The sequence below is a fragment of the Carassius gibelio genome, chromosome B23 (genome assembly GCF_023724105.1).
Source record: "Carassius gibelio isolate Cgi1373 ecotype wild population from Czech Republic chromosome B23, carGib1.2-hapl.c, whole genome shotgun sequence".
Classification (NCBI taxonomy): Eukaryota; Metazoa; Chordata; class Actinopteri; order Cypriniformes; family Cyprinidae; genus Carassius; species Carassius gibelio.
Window position 1 is genome coordinate 17640526 of NC_068418.1, and position 12359 is coordinate 17652884.

General features: G+C 37.6%; 1 protein-coding gene across 27 annotated transcripts in view; it reads right to left on the minus strand.

Moving 5' to 3' along the window:
- Nucleotides 1–12359, minus strand: part of hspg2 (heparan sulfate proteoglycan 2) — a 102837-nt gene that overhangs the window by 35944 nt on the left and 54534 nt on the right. For 20 of the 27 annotated variants that reach the window (XM_052595025.1, XM_052595016.1, XM_052595019.1 and 17 more), the window contains 16 exons: nt 12186–12297; nt 11834–11944; nt 10900–11024; nt 10708–10788; nt 6910–6977; nt 6737–6801; nt 6511–6651; nt 6241–6432; nt 5871–5906; nt 3678–3929; nt 2426–2491; nt 1942–2025; nt 944–1036; nt 758–847; nt 443–673; nt 198–311 (listed from right to left, as the gene is read on the minus strand). In XM_052595025.1, the coding sequence (XP_052450985.1) occupies nt 198–311; nt 443–673; nt 758–847; nt 944–1036; nt 1942–2025; nt 2426–2491; nt 3678–3929; nt 5871–5906; nt 6241–6432; nt 6511–6651; nt 6737–6801; nt 6910–6977; nt 10708–10788; nt 10900–11024; nt 11834–11944; nt 12186–12297 (1861 nt within the window). Of the gene's footprint in view, nt 1–197; nt 312–442; nt 674–757; nt 848–943; nt 1037–1941; nt 2026–2425; nt 2492–3677; nt 3930–5088; nt 5194–5870; nt 5907–6240; nt 6433–6510; nt 6652–6736; nt 6802–6909; nt 6978–10707; nt 10789–10899; nt 11025–11833; nt 11945–12185; nt 12298–12359 lie in introns of all 27 variants that reach the window. The other 7 variants (XM_052595038.1, XM_052595037.1, XM_052595036.1 and 4 more) reach the window with 5 other exon arrangements.

A 12359-nucleotide genomic window follows, 5' to 3' on the forward strand; every position in this document is an offset into this window, starting at 1 on the left:
TATTTCATTTATTTACTTATTTTATTAAATTATTTCCATACATATTGTATTATATATTATACAGACACATATTTGGTATACTGTTCTGTTCAAACCGAATAAGAGAGAGCAAACTCTTCTATGAATGGGATTGTAGTAATGCCTTAAAGCATTCTGGGACACACTTCTGTTAAAGAACAGCTGGTAAAGCTTCATACCGTGCAGATGCCAGTCTCTGGGTGACAGGAGTCAGAGTGGCCGTTACACTCACATGGCTCACAGTGGCCAAGGTACAAGCCTCCTCCTGTACGAGTGTATCCAGGAGCGCAGTCCTACAGAGCACAGAGAGAACGGACACATGTCTGGATTGTGTGAGACTGTCATCATCATCACTCTAGCATGGAAGCAAGCCATTACTACGATTCATCCAGTTGGTCAGAGAGCAAAGCTGCATTGTTCCTACCTGGCAGGACAGACCACGGTAACCAGGAGGACACTGGCACTGCTCCACCTCCAAAGCCTGGGCCAGGCCAGTGTACTCGGGCACAGCAATATCCATGCGGAGCCCAGAAATACTTGATGAGCGCATCTCTGTGTGATACGAGGCACGGATCAAGATGTCATCGAGGTCCGCGAGCACCATCATCAGGTGTTCCCGGGTGGCCGGCATGCCATCGGGACGCTGCCAGTGTTCCTACAAACAAAAAATCACCCAGGTCATACCAAACCGTATGTCTTGTTTCAATATGAATGACGTAAAAGATGAATGGGTTCTCACCTCTCTGAAAACAATCTCAAAGTCCCGTGACTCTCGTGCTCCTTGCCCTCTTCTCCATGGTTGGCGTGCCACCAGTGTGATGTCATTACCCTGTAGAAGAACAATAGTGAACAACAATAGTGGTCAAACCGAGAAGAAAACCTATATATAACCTACTGTGGACACAACATCTGCTACCAAACTCACAATAATCTGAACATCAGCATCTTCTATTGGAGAACCTCGGGGGCCTGGCACATAGGAGATGGTATATTTCAGCTTTCCACCATATGCGCCAACCTACATAAGGATTAAAAACATAATTATTGTTCCCTTTTAATCACAAATAGTATTGATAGAAAAAGTATAGCATGAGAAAAGCTTGACATTTTAATATGAATCATAACTACACACAAAATACCTGCTGATAAAACCTGCACAAAACCCAAAATGAAAATTAAATAAAGCACCTGCCTTTTCTTTATTATTTTCTTATTGTTCAAAGAGGAGAAAATAAGTGACATAAAATAAAAAAGGTCTGTCAAACAATTCATCATGATTAATCACATACAAAATAAATGTGTGTGTGTACTGTGTGTATTTATTATGCATCTATAAAGAAACACGAATACAATATATATTGTGAAAATACTTGCATGCATTTATTTACAAATATATATATTTATATTCATATAATTTATATTATATATAAATGCAATTAAAATATAAACATAAAAAAATGAAATTATAAAATATATACATGCATGTTTGTATTTATATATACATAATAAATATACACAGTACACATACATATCTAAACAAAAACGTTTATTTTGGTTGCAATTAATCGTGATTAATTGTTTGACAGCAGTATATATATATATATATATATATATACACATACATATACACACACACACACATACACACACACACATTCTAAGGTAAGCAAAACATCATTAAACACATCAAGATCTCAGATATGAACCTCTACAGCAGCACTTTGTCCTGTCAGCACCACAGTAATAAGCACTCTAGACATGACGTGATTAAACCAGGTTGATCTGTTTAGATTAATAAGTGATGTTTTGGCTTGCCCATCTATCCCACCCTTGGCTCAGGTAGTGATTCAGTAATGTCTAAGGTGGATCAGACAACCTGGGGGGATCAGAAGTGGGCAGGCCTGAACCCATCCATGTGTTTACCTTATCCCCTTTGAACTTCTCCGGGAGCTGCCAGAAGAGCACGTCATCTGGGTGCAAGCTGAAACCATTGTAGACCAAAACATACTGGAGCACAGGCGAAAGGAGAGGAAATATAACAGCAGATAAGCAAAGCAGAGAGGAAAGGATGAGAGAAAAGAAATCTATTCCTGTCAGTCACTGACTAACTGCAACTTCAACAACTTATAAAAATTCTTACAATAAAATATGGTAGTTAGAAATAAGAAGACTTGGAAATTGAGTTAGAATTGTTTTTTAAAGTCTATTCAAGCTATACCTATAGGGAAAAATGTCTGATTATTTTCAATGTTAAAAACAGTTTTGCTTAATATTGGTTTGGGAATTCTTTTGTTTATTTTTATTATTATTATTATTATTATTATTTTTACTTAACCTAGAATGTGATCTCCTTAAGTTTCATTTTTGTTTTTTCTAGGGATTACCAAGTGGATTCACTGATGACTACCTTGTTAGAAGGGCCAGGCCGTGGACCTCTAGGGAGAGCAACAGTGTTTTTTCCCTGTTGCACCTGCTGAGAAGACCAACATCCAAAGCAAAATCAAACAACGTATCTTTGTTATCACAAGAAAATGTTTACTAGTGTAAACTAAGAAAGTGCTAAGCTAGCTAATGCATGAATGACAAGTAGAGTCACTTTTTTAATGTGTGTTTGTTGCATTTCAAGGTGATAATTCATCCAAAAAATTAAATTGTCACCCTCCTTTCACCCCAAACCTACATGACTTTAATCTTCTCAACACAAAAGAAGATCTGTTGGGGAATTAACATTTTTCTTTGTCCTTACTAGGGTTGTGCCAATAGCATAGTATCGTGTATCACCGATAGTCAGAGATATCATATGTGGCTAATGCTCTTGACAATAGCATAGTCTATTACAATTATTAACTGGCTAATATTATTAGGTTCATTTGTTCCGTAATTTCTGCATTATACAGTGTCACCAATCACACACGTTTCCGATGAGTTTATGAATGCACTGGCCAATCAGAGGCGTTCAGATGAGTCATTGCTGAAACAACAAAAAAGTTTTGTTGCTGAGTGTGCATTCCCTGACTGAATTCTGCTCGCTCGTGAATTTCTCTCATCATAAACAACAATGTGCAGATATACCTGTAATGTCAGCATAAGAGATTTATTCATCACTGATTATAACGGGAATTATTTTTAGTAAGTGACAAATGTTCTTTGCACATTTTCTGTAGCTGCTGTTTGAATAACTATAACTTACAATGTTTCCATGTTAAATACAAATTGAGTCATATTAAAAATATGTTATAACATCCATGTGATACTTGACTAAAAAAAGATATAAAGTGTAGTTAATCGATTACAGTAACATTAGGCTGCTTTAAGCCTGGAGTTGGCTCACTCACCAGCAATGATTCCAAGTTAATTAAATAAATAAATTAGCATGAGAATATTGTGTATCGGCAAACTCTTAGGCTGACGATAGGATGATGAGACTATGGAGCATATCACCCAACACTAGATCCAATAACCCCATTGATTTTCTTTATATTTTACTAAAATATCCTCCAAAATATATTCTTTTGTGTTCCACAAAGTCATACAGGTTTTTGATGACATAAGGATGAATTAATTATGCAAATTTGGATTTTCAGAGTGAACGACTCCTAGTTTATGTGTGTAACCTAACTTGAGCCAGTATAAGAGACACCAGTGAGAGCACACAGTACCTGAGTTAGGTCAGGGTGAGAGAAATGGCCTGGGTCGTTTGAAAGGGACTCAGAGTCCCTCAAAGAGGAAGTTAAATCAGAATGGAAAGAAGGGGCACGCACACTTGACCGAGACAGAGAACTCTGGGCCTCAAATGAAGAATGGGAAGTTTGAGAGGATGAAGAGAAAGGGAAGGGAGACTGCCCATTGGAGAAATTAGTGATGACTGCCCAGATTTCATCATCAAGTTTGCGTACTTCATCAGCAGGGTGCTAGTGAGAATAAGACAATGATGGAACAGGAAAAATAGTGACTCGAAGGCTTTGTTCAGATAGGCAGCAAATATTAGTGTGTTTCTAACACAAATCCATTCAGTGTGAAGAGCAAGAAACAAAGAAGCCTCATTTAAAAAGTTGGTCAAATAGAATTTAAATTCTGTTTATATTACATTGTGGGAAAAGTACATACTCTATGTAAAATGCCTCGTTTGTTGTTTGGGGAAAATCTCTTGGGATGATGCTAAATTAGTCATTAATATAGAAATAAATCAATGAACACTGCTGCTCAAAGTTTGAGGTGGAACATGAAATTGTATTGTGTAAAATTGTGAAAATTATACAGTTTAAAATGACCATTTTCTATTTAAATATATTTTCTAATTTATTTGTTTATTGTGATGACAAAGTTGAATTTTCCTCCAGATTCAGTGTCACGTGATCCTTCACAAATCAGATTGAACTGGCTCTCAAGAAACATTTCTTAATGTTTTCAATGCTGAAAACAGTTACGCTGGTTCATTGGTGGAAGAGATGATAACTATCTTTAAAACAAATATTTTGAACCACTATAAATGGCTATTAACTGTCACTTATGAAGACAGATTTTTGTGCAGTGTAAACAAAGCCAAAGAGAGAGAATGAAGAGACAGATGTGTCAAAACTGAGTCGAGAGGAAAGAATGGGAATGCAGCCAATCAGATGATTAAATGCATGCAGGGAAGCGTTCAGGAAGACAGTGTAAGAATCAGGATAGCACGTATGCTCTCACCTCAAGTGTGTCACTCACAAACAGCTAAATATTTTCAAACCTCACTTTGCTTCATGCTGTTCTCTCAAATATCATATCACTTTCAATTCAAACATCTTCAGGTGGAGTTAATGCATGAAGATATAAAATAATGTGCCCTTCACTGACTCTACTGGAAGTTCAGCATATCAGTCAGTTTTCTAGTATTTAATTTTCAGTGCAAACTCTCTAGCAGTCCGTTTATTAAAAGTATTAAAGGAGGATTAGAGGGAGTTCAAACATTCAGATTAAATTTAGTACATTCTTTTGCTAAAGAAATATCCATCGGTTATGTGAAACAGGAGGGTGCCACACTGTTTAAGGGCCTATAGGATTCAAGTAAGGCCAGTAAAAGTGAACTAATACCTCAATGGCTCTTTTGGACCTTAAGAGGTCTTTACCCATATCATTCATTAGCTGCCATACAGCGACGTCCTTTCTCAGTTGGTCCTTTTTCCATGATGAGTCTCTCTAGTTTTGTGAATAAAGCATTTTCTGTAATCTCGATACAAAAGCTCAATTATAAACCAATGAATTATAAACAACCCGTTGAAGATTTCAGATTCAAAAGCCTCTAAGTGTCATCTGAGATTTCCTTCTAAAATGAGCATTTTTCTCAGGCTCTCGTGTGTAGGTTTAGTAATTTCACTGAATAGGTTCTCTTCATTGCCATTAAAGTGAAATAACTGAACATAAACACTGGAGCCTGAGAAAATGCTAATTTTAGAAAAAAAATTAACATGGCACTTAGAGGCTTTGCATCTGACCTATTCAATTATACTTTTATGCAACATTTCTGTTTGACTTGGACAAGCAAAACGTCACTTTTTTAAGACTTTGATAGTGCCAATTTTTTAGACACCACTGTGAACAACGAACCCTCAATTCTTAATAATTCAATGAATTCTAAAATCACAAAAAAAACGTGACCACATGGTGTTACTAGGTTTCAACAGGGCCTTAGTAAGTCAGAATGCATCTACGATGAAATCCCATGCACATCAAATCATGATCAGTGCAAAATAAAATCAACACATGCTGCACAGATGATCCATTCATGCATCATTCTAATTCTAGAAATACAGTAGGCCAAATCACAACAGACACACTCAACAAACATGATCACTCGCTGAACCTGCAAAGATTACCTTGTGTGCTCGTCTAGTCCGAGCAGAGTAAGACTTCTAAAAATGGCAAGTAGATTCAGAAACACTTAAATCAGTGTATCACATCCAAAAAAAATCTAAATATTAAGACACATCACTCACTTTGTTGATATTAGTACCTACTATAGTCTTTGTGTACACTCCAGCCACTATAAAAACATTTCTACGCTTTTGAAGAGCTGCCCTGACTAAGTACATTTTGGAAGAAAAGGTCTTGGCAGCACGCGTTTGCAGAAAGAAACCCATTTGAAGAGAATTCAAAGAGGGGGAAGATACTTCAAGATAGAACGTAAGCAAACAGAACTGAAAGCTTGTAAGAGCAATAACAATACATAATGCTGCCAAACTCTACCTTGTCTCCCTGATAGGCTTTGGGTAACTGCCAATAGTGGGGCTCCTGTCCGAGATAGTTAAAGTTAGTGTAGGAGAGCTGTGTTCCATCTGTGGACAGCTCTATGGAGAAGCCATTGTCAATGCGGTTGGTGCGCTGGCGGTTTACAAGCGCAAAACCTTGGTAGTTGCCAGGTGCGAAAATGGTGGAAACCTGGAGAAAAAAGGCAGAAAATGAACACATGCCTAGACAGACTGATGATAAGCACTGGTGTAACTCATCAGGCCTTACCACATCTCTATAATGTCTGGAGCTGGAGCACTGCTGGGTGACGCCCATGCAGAAGCAGGACAGACAGCCATCTTTGTTAGCAGGACTGAGGTAGAAGGTCCCTTGCTTGCAAGTGGAACAGGTTGACCCCTCAACGTTCATCTGAGTACAAACAAGTATCAAAACTGAGTTTTTATCATTGTGATGCAAATAACACACACACAAACACAAAAAAAATATTTCTTACCTTGCAGCGACAGATTCCATTTGAACTACATCCTTCGCTACCACTTTGGTCACAGCGGTAGCAATCTATAAACAGATTTTGTCTTGAAGTCACATTTAATTTTGTAGCAAACATTTTTTTTTATTATAATTTTAAGAAGGATTTTTACAGTACATCATCTTTGCCAGTCTTACCACCATTACCATTGCCTTGAGTGCATCTTTGTCCAAGTTGGGGATTGCCAGTATATCCTGGGGCACATCTGAGGAAATATAGACAACACCTTGGAAAGACAGTTTCAGAATGTCATGCAGTAAAAATAAAACCACATTAGGAATTAACAGAAACATGACGGAACATGCCATGAACATTAAGAGCGATTTACGACTGCTATGGTCTGTGAGTCACACAGAATATGATTAATGCATAGAGCTTCTTCAAATACTTCCTGAATGTTCTCAGACAGGCTAATGTGGCTACACTTTTGATTTAAGTACAGATTATTAAAAACATGACATGTATATGCATAAAATGGTCAAGTGAATGATACGAGTTAAAATGAACATTTCATGTTTGGTTAATGAAGCATTACTGGAGGCTTGTGTTTGTGGAAGTACATTAGACAAAAAGACGTTTCAAAACAATATAAAAAATACCCAATATGAAGAAGATACTTTGGAAAACAACCAACATGGATGCTTAACACACGACATGAAATGTTTGTTCATGTACAAGCAGTTCTTGATTGTCAGATTCTCATTTGATATAACACAAGAAAAGCACAAGAGCAACCCCCTGACATTAGTATCTTTTAACGGCCACCACAAGAGAAATATAAGATCAACAGAGGATCCATAGCATAATACCATGCTTCCAGGTTTAAAAAAATTAATAAATTACAGCCATTAATGCTCTCGACATCCAACAGATGTTGAGTCTTTCTCTCTTTGATGAACAGAGACGGACTGAAATAAATAAAGCCAAAGACAACCAGAAGGACCCAATCAAAGTGTCTAAGAGTGTAAAACCACCATATCCCCAAGCTTGTGGAAGCTGAGGAACTGGACAGAAAGTCTTACCTGATAAATCGAGGATCCAAGGTAGTCCAGACTAATACATTATACACTAACACAATACAATACAATACAATACAATACACTAATACGTTAACAAACCTTTTAAACATATACTGCTGAAAATACAGAATTGTTGTCATATTTGGCTAAACTGAGGTTCTATGTTGACTGAGTTCTCGAAGTTAACAAGTCAATAAGATGAGTAGGCAGTGTGGATAAATAAAGACGAATAAAATTGTGTATAAATGTACAACATAATGTCCGATTGCAGCCACAGCACATAATATTACATTATTTCCATTCTACTCAAAACATCAGGAAGGCAAAAGTACCACATGCCTAGTTTACAACATGCATGGTTTATAAGAATTGACATGTAATTCCACTTCTGCATCATAGTTTGGTCAAACCTCAAGCCTCAACATTCAAAACATTTATAGTTTCTATGGGAGTAAAAGAAGAAAAAACAGATCCAATGAAAATTTGAAATGATACAGTAATTAATATATGTCTAGTATATGTCTAGTAATCAGGAATGATTTTGATGGGAATTGCCAGCCTTCCAATAACAATATGAAGGTTCTCATCTTGATTTGGCATAGATCTTGGCAATGTTTTTTGGCCCCTGTCGCTCTTCATGAAGATGTCTAAAATATTAATGGTTTTAGATGTGTTGCCCCGAGTTGATTTTTTTCGAGTATCTATTTTTACTTTGGGTTTAGGGGAGTGTAATCTTTTCTTGTCCATTGATTTACTAGAAGGAGTTGTGTAGGTAAACTCCTCAGCTTGGCTGGACCTTAAGTCTGATGCACCTCTTGCTTCATGAGAAGGAACTAACTGATTTTGCTTAGAGGACTTAGTCTTGGAATGTCTTGTCTTTGTCTGGAAATTGTGAGAAGGTTTGCTAGTGTTTGTGGCTTTTTTGGATGGTCTTATTTCCTTCTTACTTCCATTTCTTTGTTTTTTCATAAATTTGGAGGATTTCTTTGAAGGAGTATGTGCCCCTTTTTGTGGTTTGCTTGATGACTTGGAAGATTTAGCTGCAATTTTTTTATGCAATGAAGGAGGAATCTGAAATTTAGTTACAGGTTCTTCTTTTACTTGTGGCTTTGTAGGTGAATGGGATAGTTGTCCATGTTTCCTTGTAGCTTTTTGAGACTTACCATTTACTGTTGGACCACTTTTGTGTTGTTTTTGAGGAGTTAGGGAAACTTCAGTTGGTTCCTTTCTTTTTTGTTGATTCTGTTGCATTTTATTGGAGGTGACCATGGTTAAAGTTCCTTTAGAGGATGTAGTAAGGGAACGGCTGACAAAACCTTTGGGAACTGTTGATCTCCTAGAAGATTTACTACTATATTTGTTGTCTGCCTTTGATGTGAAATTGGTTTCAATGTCTCTTCTTGTTGATATTGGTTGGATACTTTTAGTTGAGAATTTTTCTTGCCTCTTAGTTGAATTTTCATTTGTCTGGGAACGGCTAGATGCAAAGCTGATTGTGGAGATAGTATGAGGAGTTGGCAGGGTTTTGGGCGTAACAGTTCTCTTCTTCAATTTGCTGGTAGACATGCGAGTAATCCAAGCTGTAGTCAAGGCTGAAATCGGGGTGGTAGCAACCACAGTGGTTTCTCTGCGATCCTGTGGTGGATGTGCCACATGACGCGCACGTTTGATTTTGTCTAACTCTTGCACTAAGGCAGTGAAGCCATCAATTAGTATCTCAAGTTTGTATTCTAGTTTACTTAGTCTTGTTTTAATGTCTGTGTGTTTGTTGGCCAACTCATTAATTCTGTCTTTCTGGTTGTTTGGAGACAAAACACTGGTTAGTGTCTTCAGTTGAGAGCTGAAGTGACTGTGCTGCTTCCTTATGTTCTCGAGGCTGTCTTTCATGTCCAATGTGTTGCTATTAAGCATACTGAGGCGCTGGTTGAAGCGATTCATGTGCATCCTCAAGAGGAGCTGGAAGCTCTGCTGTCGCTCCTCAGGACTTGGTGTGTAACGCAGGGGCCCACGAGTCCAACGGTGACTTAAACTACGTATAGTTGTTGGCATTAATGATCTTGTAGTTCTTTCAGGTCCTGAAAAGCTACTATCTTCCCTACTATCAAAGTATTCTTCAATGTCATGGCCAGTTGTATCCAGAACTTGCTTCTTCCCTGGGCTGAGGTAGAAATCATCATCACATGTAGTGGAGAGGATACCTTTTGATCCTTCAAGGTAAAAGTCTCCGCAGTTGGAAATGCTGAGAGCCATGATGAGACAGGGCAAGTTGGAACCAAATTTATTTTTCAAATAAAAGCAATTTGTTTTCTTAATCCCAGACACCAAAAGCTTTCGCCCTATGAGCAAGTGACAAGGACAAATCCATGTCATCAACTTGTTTATGCTTCAGTATGGGAAGCATAAACAACCCTAGAGACCCACAAATGTCTAGAAGAAGAGTTTGAAATAAGAAGTTGCTCAAAATGCAGCAAAGGCTTTACAAAAATGCACTGAAGCATTAAAATAAGTGACATTATGCAACTAATTACTTCAGTGCTTTCACAAAGACATCTCAGCCTTCCTGACAATAAGAAGGACACTTTACTCTCTCAGCAGAGAAGTGAAACCTTTATGCTTGATAAAGGTGTCTTTTTAAATGTACAATACATAAATATTTTAATCCCCACTGCTTCCACTTATAAACTCCTCCAAAAAAAGCCTTCAGACATTGACACTTGGTATGGGTGGCACTGATTCAAGGTTTGCTTCTCCCATACCACCAGACAAATGCCATTCAATCACAAATGGTTGAATAAATGCTGGAAAGCACCAGACACATGCTTTCTGGCAGTAGAAAAAGAATGCCAATCACCAGTTTGGTCAGCCCAGCTTTACTGAATGGGAGGTTTACCCTCTCATTGGACCATAGAGACTTACCTTTCACAGCGTCTCCCAGTATAACCAGCAGGACATTCACATGTGGGCTGTCCATCTGAGTCCAAGTAACAAGATGAAGAGCTTCGGAAGAAGAAAAGTATTCAATTGTATGAATATTAAGTATCGGTTATGCCTAAAGGATAGCCTCTTTATAAGAAAAAATATAAAGTTAATAGAAAAAGGCAAACTCACTGGCTACTGGAGTGTCCTAGACAAGGACAGGGTCTACATGCCTGTGGATCACCAGTCTTTGGATTTCCATAGAAACCAGGGAGACAATTTTCACAACGGCGCCCAACTGTGTTATGAAGACAATTCTAAAACAAGGGAAAAGTGTCATAAATCACTCCAGATTAGGAATGGTTCAATTAGTCAGGATAGTGTATGTTTTCTTAGTTTTTGGTTATACTATCCTTCTTGACTAGTGATCCAATAACCAACTAGTTGATTAATAAGCAATTTATGTGTTATTTTATTCATATACATATTTTGGTCTTCAATTTTATTCATCATAGTTGAATAGTCAACCATTTATCCAGTAACCAACTATTTCATTATTCAGGCTGATCAGTAATTTTAAATTTTACTGTATAGTTATAGTTTTTTTTTTCTCTAGTCAGTTATTGAATTATGGATCAACAAGTAGTAGTAAAATTTTATTAAAAACAATCAATAATCACTAAGGTCAACGGTTTTATGTACATTTTATATTCTGTGTACATTTCTTGGTTTTGATTTTACTCTTTATAAACTACCAGTCATCCGACTTGTTAATTACTGATGCTGAGTAGTTCACGGAGGTTCATTTCTTTTGTATACTTTTTTATTTCCACAGTGGTCATCTAGTTGACCTGTCATTCAATAACTAACAAGGTTGACTTTTTTTGTTAGATATGCTTTCTTTAATTGTGTCTACCTGCTTAGAAACAAGTCCAACTGTGGTCAAATGAACCCAAATCCAGCCTAATTACACAGGGCTTCCAGTTACAACTGATTAGTGAACTAGAAAGGCAACTGACCAACTAGGTGATTTAGAATATATCTTGTTTTGCACATCCCTACTTTAAACAAACTCCATAAATCATCCAGGAACAGCATAATGACTGCAATGGAAAGGTTAACTCACCAGGCAATCTCCAGTGTCTGAGTCACAGCCGCTGGCATGCCCGTGGCAGTCACACTTCTCACAGGTGCCAAGATAAAGTCCAGGTGTACGGGTGTAGCCAACATCACAGTCCTGCAAACAATGGTGAGTCAGAGGTGGCTGGGTCCATTCTCTTCATTGACATAGAGCTTTAGAGCTAAAATGTTCCATGAGTTGCTAAGAACTTCCATTTAGAGATCAAGAAAAATAAATAAAAGGCTGTTATTAACTTGACAGGCAGAACCTCTGCTTTAGGGGAAGGCTTTTGCATCAACTCGGGTTGACACAAGTTCACACAAACAGAGTGTTGCGATTTAAAGGTAAAGCAATATACCTGGCAAGAAGGTCCTGTGTATCCCTGAGGGCAAGCACACTCCTCCACCTCCAGAGCCCTTTCGTTTCCTGTAGAGCGGGGCACTGCAATGTCCATTTCTATATTGGAGATACTGAACAGGAGAGATTGAGATTAAACACTAATATCCTGTTCACAAAATCAACAGATAACAGG